Source organism: Pseudopipra pipra, chromosome 16 (assembly GCF_036250125.1).
Source record: "Pseudopipra pipra isolate bDixPip1 chromosome 16, bDixPip1.hap1, whole genome shotgun sequence".
NCBI lineage: Eukaryota > Metazoa > Chordata > Aves > Passeriformes > Pipridae > Pseudopipra > Pseudopipra pipra.
In genome coordinates, this window is record NC_087564.1 from 10,082,822 (window position 1) to 10,091,068 (window position 8,247).

The 8,247-nt window shown below is 37.8% G+C and overlaps 1 protein-coding gene across 7 annotated transcripts in view; it reads left to right on the top strand.

Moving 5' to 3' along the window:
- TRRAP (transformation/transcription domain associated protein) overlaps positions 1-7,986 on the top strand; it is a 74,599-nt gene extending 66,613 nt beyond the window's left edge. For all 7 annotated transcript variants that reach the window (XM_064673036.1, XM_064673034.1, XM_064673035.1 and 4 more), the window contains 6 exons: positions 1,633-1,858; positions 2,416-2,633; positions 4,162-4,346; positions 4,598-4,801; positions 5,705-5,899; positions 6,654-7,986. In XM_064673036.1, coding sequence (XP_064529106.1) covers positions 1,633-1,858; positions 2,416-2,633; positions 4,162-4,346; positions 4,598-4,801; positions 5,705-5,899; positions 6,654-6,938 — 1,313 coding nt within the window. In that variant the 3' untranslated portion in view covers positions 6,939-7,986. The remainder of the gene's footprint in view (positions 1-1,632; positions 1,859-2,415; positions 2,634-4,161; positions 4,347-4,597; positions 4,802-5,704; positions 5,900-6,653) is intronic.
- The last annotated feature ends 261 nt before the right edge of the window (positions 7,987-8,247 follow it).

Consider the following 8,247-nt stretch of genomic DNA (forward strand, 5'->3'; position numbering starts at 1 on the left):
CATTGTTTCTTTTTGCTATTGGCATCTTTACATGTAAAGAAAAGAACTAAGAGTGTATGTATGGAATGATATGAGCTCTTCTGGCTAAAAGAATGAATGTTCTGAGCTTGTCAGACTTCTGAGTGTTTTAATTGTGGTCATAAGAAACTTTTATATGCAGTAATTGCTGTGTGCACATGCTTAATTCACTCTTGGCACACTTGCAGATAGACGTTTGTAGCATGTTTATGTGGTCAAAATTTCTTCTTTTAGCAGCACTCATGTTTGTTTTGGGTTTTTTGTCAACTTAGGAAAATATTGAGTGTATGTAACATTGAAATGAAGGTTCTGCAATAAGAGTTAAACTCATTTTTGAGACTGTGTTAGTTTTCTGCTGTATTTGCATCATAATGAAGATTCTGCTCTTCTTTAGTTGTAAATATCAAAAATACCAAATTGACATTCTCTTTTTCTTGCTGTTGCCTTTTCACTTGAGAGATGTTGAACTTAAAATGGCGTCTTTCAGACTGGTGTGGAAATGAGTTTTAAAAATTCAAGTCTGTTAGTTCACTTGCACAGTTTGGATGCCATAACTGATGAGGTTTGCAGAGAGCAGTTTGTCTTCTTATCCAAGTGTGTTTAATCTCTTTGTAGTGGTACTGAAGTGCCCAACCATCCTTTCATTTATATGTTTATTCATTTCTCCTCTTTTGGGAAATACAAAGACATTTATTTATTTATTTGTTTGCTTTGTTCTGAAGCTGGAGTGAGAGCAACGTTGGGAGGATGGTATTGGTGTGGCCCAGAAAATGATCAGTATTGCAGTGATTTCTGTTACAGAGTTACTTGCATGATGTACTGAAGACCATGTACTGACCTTGAGAAAGTTCTTTCCTCATGTGCATGTGGTCTAAAGGAGATAATTCACACTGTAATACTGTTAATACTGCAATGGAAACATTGGGCTGTTCACATAATATTGTCATTTTTGCTTAGACTCTTGTATCTGTTTTTCCTGTAGTGACTTTCAGTTGTTATCTAAGTCAGGAGAGAATAAGAATTTTCTTGCAGCTCAGAATAGGAGAATAACAGTAATAAGAGTCTTACTCCTTGTCCTCACAGATTCCATGTTGTGTCCTCAATTGAGGTTCTTTCATCCCTTTTAGAAGCAAAAAGTCCCCATTGATTTAAATAAATAAATAAATGATGAGTAATGATACAGGCAGAAAATTATAGTGCTACACTGTAAAATAAGCCTACTTTTCCTCTTTCACAAATGGTCTGATCTAATAATTTGGGTTTTTTACTGGTTTTTTTTCTATGCCATCTGGTTGCAGTATGGAGACAATTCAATACATTAATAGTATTTAAATTTTTTACAATATATTTTTCTAATGTTTGACTAAACCAGGAAAATGTTGGGAGGTTCATTATATACCAAATAACAGAATATTTTAGAGCTGTATACAGAAAAGAGGTAGCAGATTCTGACAGGTTTAAGGTATATATAATGTTAGGACTTTGCTGAAAGGTTTTCTGTAGAACTGAAATGTTCAAGAGTCTGTCTTTTAAAGGCAGTGCAGCTCTGGGGGGATTGTGTGTTTGATTTGCACTATTGAATTGGGTGACTTGTTTTTGTTTGTTTTTTTTCAGATTTTGACTTCAGTGTGCCAGGGTCAATGAAACTTCACAACCTTATCTCTAAACTAAAGAAATGGATCAAAATTCTGGAAGCAAAAACCAAACAGCTTCCAAAGTTCTTCCTCATAGAGGAAAAGTGCCGCTTTCTAAGTAACTTCTCAGCTCAGACTGCAGAAGTAGAGATACCTGGAGAATTCCTTATGCCAAAGCCAACACATTACTACATCAAGATAGCAAGGTAACCTAAAAATACCCTTTGGTAGATGTAATTCTGAAAACAGAGGAGAAATTAAAGCCTTCCCATCCATTCACTCTGCAAAAGTAGATGTTGTGTACATTTTATATATATAAATTACATATAGAGAGTCATACTTTAACACCCTTTTTGTTTTATCCTTCAATAATTTTACATTGCATCACTAAACGAGTGTATTTAGAAGAAGAGTATATTTGGTTTTCTTGTATAGTGATGTAAGTTGAGATTAGTGCTTCTGTTGTAATCAATAGAGATACTATTCTTCAAAACAGTGGTAAAGGTCTCATCTAATGATTAGTTGTGCTCAAGAACTGTGTTTTCTTAAAAGCAAATAAAATGCAGCAGGACAGCTTTTTAAACTACAAAATAGAAACCACAGGCCAGCTGGATAATAGAATTGTACTTTGTAATACAGTTGTACTGCCTTATTTATTTTGTCTATTTTTGTTTGGTTTGGGTTTGCTTGTTTTTTTTCCATCACGATATAATATCAGAGGAGATTATCCCAGGTGCCTTTATTGTCCCTTTCTGCCTGCCAGGTTTATGCCAAGGGTGGAGATAGTTCAGAAGCACAACACTGCAGCCCGAAGGTTGTACATCCGAGGCCACAACGGGAAGATCTACCCGTACCTGGTGATGAACGACGCGTGTCTGACCGAGTCGCGCAGGGAGGAGCGGGTGCTGCAGCTCCTCCGCCTCCTCAACCCCTGCCTGGAGAAGAGGAAGGAAACCACAAAGAGACACTTGTTTTTTACAGGTACTGAAAAGAGAGAGGCTTACATTGTTTTTTAAATGTGTGTTATACTGAAGGTTATGTTTGCTGAAGTTTTTTTGACCGCTGCTCATCGCTGATTGTGAAGGTTTTGGTTATTCAGAAGGGAAATTCATATATGCCCAGGTGATTAGTCTTGGCTGGCACTGTAGCACCTCTCTGAAGAGGGGTGTTTTGTGTGTTGGGAGGAATTTCCTGTAATTTGGGGATGTCTATCCTCAGGCAGCTTTGGCTTCGTCAGCCTTGACTGTCTAATGTCACTCCCTTTGAACAGATATCTTCATGAATGAGAACACTTGCTGGCAAGCTTTACATTAAATAAAGGAAATCTTGCTGACAGCCTCCATCCCCCAATTTCTTTTTACTGAGGTAAACCAGCAAACATACAGGTGTAGCATATTACCTGTAAACAATGCTAAAGTGTAAAAGAATCAGGAACATGGATAATGAAGAACAGAGGGTTAAGGTTTTGCATCAGTCTGAGGCAAGAATAACAGAAATGCAATAGATAGAGCCTTGAAAAATATGCTAAACGTGGCCACTGATAGAGAAATAAATCCTGTATATAACAAGCTTCATTAGATAGCATGTTTTCCTTCAAAGAGCTGTTTTTAAACTATAGTGTTTTGTGGTTTGATACTATTTGAAAGAACCTAAAGAACGTTCATTTCTCTGCTGCCAGAGGTTAATGGAAGCAGAGCAGGAGGAACAGCTCATTAACACCCTTTCTGCAGCAAGCATTTTCTTCTTTGAGATTGAAGAAGTTACATCAAACAATTTAAATGCATTTAAACAACTTTTCCTTATATTTCTGAGGTTAATGGTGAGAGAACAGTTTTGGTGGTAACTGGAGGTCGCTGTCAAACAGGGCCAACAGTGTCACTGGAAAAGCCAGCTATGGAAGAGGCCTTGTCTGTCTTTATGTAGGTGGGGATGCACAGAACACTTGGTAGAATAATAAATCAGTTAAGCACCATAAAAGCACAAATAGGGTTTTTGCAAGTTTGCTGCCCATCAAAGAAAAGCTCAGTGGCTTAAATTTTCTTATTATTGAATATTTTTCTCTGTCTTCAGTATTTTACTTCCAGATAGTGTCATTTAAACATCTATTCCTCAACTGTGTCCAGATTTTTTTCCTCCAGTTTTTCTGAATCACTCTAAATACCCTATTAAGCTAAGTAGTTTTGTCCTTCAGAATAATTTTTTTTGACATAATGTAATCAGATATTATGAACCTGTTTGCACCAAGCATTACCCTTGTCCTAAAGCTAAAGAAAAGTAGGAAGAATGATGAGTGCTCAGTTTTTTTTGAAAACACTGTTGATATTTCTGTTAAGATAAAAAAACCCCACCACACTGCTGTAATACTTTTTTAACTGAGCTTGTGAGTTACGAGTGCAGTAATAAAAATTTTCTCTTGACACACTTCAGGAGTGTTGTAAGGGCTGACGTCTCAGTCTTTGGGCTCTGGCTGAGCTGTTAAGTTGTTCTGCTCTCTCTGTCCCGTTGCCAGTGCCCCGTGTCGTGGCGGTTTCTCCGCAGATGCGTCTGGTCGAGGACAACCCGTCGTCGCTGTCGCTGGTGGAGATCTACAAGCAGCGCTGCGCCAAGAAGGGCATCGAGCACGACAACCCCATTTCCCGCTACTACGACCGGCTGGCCACGGTGCAGGCACGGGGCACTCAAGCCAGTCATCAGGTAGAACGAATTTGATTCCAGGGCTTTCCTTGAGCACTCTGCTGGTCCCTGTGCCCCAGCCCGACTCTTCACCTCTCGTTAGGTGTGAGACAGAAACAGCACCAAACATTTCAGAGTTCAAGTTCAGGGTGCTTTTCCTGAAATGAGATACAGCAATTAAGAGAAGCTTGGTAGTTGCTTTTGGTCTATTTGTCCGTTGCTAAGAAGTGTATTAAAAATGACCTCTTTCAACTAATACTTTTCCTGTGTAGGTTCTCAGAGACATCCTTAAGGAAGTGCAGAGTAACATGGTCCCACGGAGCATGTTGAAGGAATGGGCCCTGCACACGTTCCCCAATGCCACGGATTACTGGACTTTCAGGAAGATGTTCACTATCCAGTTGGCCCTGATTGGCTTTGCAGAATTCATCTTTCACTTAAATAGACTCAACCCTGAAATGCTGCAGATTGCCCAGGTATGCTGTGCTTTGTTCTGGGTGTGTGCTGTTGTCCTTTATCAGGTGGAAATTTGGACTATACTTCTGAAATGAGTAAAAATTCAACATATATAATTAACAGTGCATTTCAGTAAGGTTTTCATTTATATGTGATTGCACATCTTGTAGGTGGTAATTTAAACTGCAGTCCCTGTGGGCATCAACTCTGCCTTCTGTGAATTTAGAACTTTGTCTGTAAAACCCTTCTTAGATATTGGAATTCTTCATGTAAATGACTGATAAGTCTCTCTTTTTAGTCCTCCTTCAAATATATTGCTTTGAAGATACCTCTGTGTCAAACAGATTTAAGAAAAATAAAATTTAGGGGCTTTATTTTCTTAAAGGGCCATATCCCTTTTCAAATACTATTCTCTTTTCAGCATTGCTACAACTCCTATTAATAGAGATTTTTTTCTGTTTTAACCCAACATTTAAAATGAGCCTTGCCACCCTATGGTGGTATTTATGAAAGTCTCAATGTCATTTTAATGCATGGAGGGCTGTAGTCTGTGTAGCAATTAAGATTCTTTAATCCCTCCAGATAAAATCAGCTGCTGATACTGAACGCTGACCCAGAGATCTGTTGGCAGTGACTCCTTACAGATTGTGCTACAGAAGAAACTATTCCTCAAGTTTGGTATAACAATAACCTGTATTTAGTAAGGGGTTTGGACACAATGTTTTGAGAGAAATACATACTTGATTTTTGCATACTTTTATAACTTTTTTCCTCAAAAACCGTTTGGCTAAACGAGTGAAAAGCTATTGAAATACTATTGATACTCTGAGTATTAACAGTAAACAAAAATCCATCTTCTTTTGGTTTTATGAATGGAAAATTGTTCCTTTAATTACTTTTGGGCATGTTTCTTTTAAATCCAGGACACTGGCAAGCTGAACGTGGCTTACTTTCGCTTCGACATTAACGATGCCACTGGAGATTTGGACGCCAATCGTCCCGTTCCGTTCCGGCTCACACCGAACATCTCGGAATTCCTCACCACCATCGGGGTGTCTGGGCCCCTGACTGCATCCATGATTGCAGTAGCTCGCTGCTTTGCACAGCCAAACTTCAAGGTTTGTGTACCTTTTGCAAGATTATTTGCCGGCTGGTATTTGGCAATTTATAAACTAAACGTTTTTGGTTAGGGTAGAAACTGAAAGGCGTGTATTTGTTTTGAAATCTTACCCAGAGGTTGTCACAAAGGCCAGCTGAAATGCTGGAAATGTACCTTTTTGGAAATGTTTTAGTTGTTACAGGAAAACATTTGAGTCAGACTGGACACCTAAAAGTTTGTTTTAGAAGCTTGAGACTGTTGGAGTTGACGGATTAATATCAATAACTCAACTCAGTGATGAGAAAAAACAGGAAACTATTTGTTGCAGGCATTTCTTTTTCATCCAAGTCTAGAACTGGCCAATATACACACATGCATATATAATAGATACATATGTATGTATGTTGTAGTCAATGCTCTTGCCCTGTTTGGCAGAAAACAGTATTCCCTGAGAGTGTAATGACTGTGCAAAAAACCCCAGCTTTGCAAAATACTCCTGATCTTTGCCCAAGACTTCTGTGAGTGTGTGTGGGGAAAGTCTTGAATTTAGTGGAGTCACTTAAAAATAGAATGTACACGACTTTTTTATGTAAAGAAACACCTTGAGAAGAAATAATAAAAGACTGTTGGAAGCCACACTCATCTTGCAAAGACTGAAATTGCAAAAGTGTCAAAATGCTGTTGACTAAAATCTAGTTACAATTCTGTAATCTGAGAGAACCTGGTGGTTCTTTGGATTAAATGTAACAGTCTGATTTTTCTTCTTCATTTAGGTCGATGGAATCCTAAAAACTGTGCTGAGGGACGAAATAATTGCATGGCACAAAAAAACCCAAGAGGACACATCCTCTCCACTCTCAGCAGCCGGGCAGCCCGAGAACATGGACAGCCAGCAGCTGGTGTCACTGGTCCAAAAGGCTGTCACTGCCATCATGACTCGACTGCACAACCTGGCTCAGTTTGAAGGAGGAGAAAGCAAAGTCAACACTCTGGTAGCAGCTGCAAACAGCCTGGATAATCTGTGTCGGATGGACCCCGCCTGGCACCCCTGGCTGTGACTTGAAAGTTTCAATAGTTTAGTTTTTGTTTGTTTGTTTTGGGGTTTTTTTGTATTTTTTTTTGTTTTTGTTTCTTTTGTTTTGTTGTTGTTTGTTTTGGGTTTTGATTTTTTTTTGCTGTTGTTTGTGGTGTGAGCCATACATTGTGTTAAGAAAATGTGAAAAAAAACGCTTTCCAGCCCGTGGCTTACCTGTCACTCTGCCTTCTGTCAGTTTTTATTGTTGTGTTTACAGTAGTACGCTGGTTTTACTGTTTTTTAATTTCATGAGATGTTTCCTTCTGTTTAAGAAGTTTGTTTTAATATGCAACAGCAGCTTTCACAAATAGATTAAAGTGAGGAGAGAAAAATAATATACAGAAAAATCTTATTTTATGATGAAGACTATGAAACTAGCATTGTTAGATTTAGGGTCTGCCATTCCTAATAACCTGCAATATATAAATTTTTTATACAGTAGTAAGTAATTTTAAAAAAGAAAGATACAGTATTCCCTGTTTCTGAATTTTACTCTGTGAAATTTTACTTAATCACTCTCTCTTCATTATGCCAAATTGAAGGCACAAATAAATTCTCTTCCTTTAAGTTTGCTTCAAATTTACATGAGCAATGTTAGTTTGTACAGACAATTTTGTACCAAATGTTATAGAGGTGAGTTTTTGTTAGGCACTGAGAAAATGATGATCAAATTGTGCTGACTTTTCCTGGAGCACAAGCTATGTACAGTAAAAGTGTAAACCATTTAGAGTATTTGGGTTAGCTGTGGGCAGTGTTTGGGGGGGAAGTTTATAAAAGGATGGAAAAAGCCATCCTTTCATACATGTATTTGGCTGTAATAGATAAAAAATGAAATCCTATGAAATTCTCTTTACTGTTTAGAATTACAGTAGCTTCTTTAGAATGAATCTGGTCCTTTGTAATTTAAGAAAAGAGCAGTTAATGTTTCACTTGTCTTTCTGTTGTGTTAGCATTTTTATAAAACTTCGATGTTGAGAATGTTAAATTTGTACAGAGTGATTTTTTCAAAATAAATATTTTGTAAAACTCTGTATGGTATTCATTTCATTTAGAACATTATTAATACCAGAATAAGAGTATGGTTCTTCTTTGTATAATGAATCAAGCATGACCCCTTCACTCCCATGCTTGATTCCTCTGTTCCTTATGTATGGAAGTGAGTAGGATAGAAAGAGTCATGCTGAATGCCAGTATGTACAAGTGGAAGCTCAAATAAATGAGTGTTAAGGATTATAACAGGATTTGGAAAACAAACATATCTTTTCAAGGGGGGGCAAAGATTTGCTTCCTGC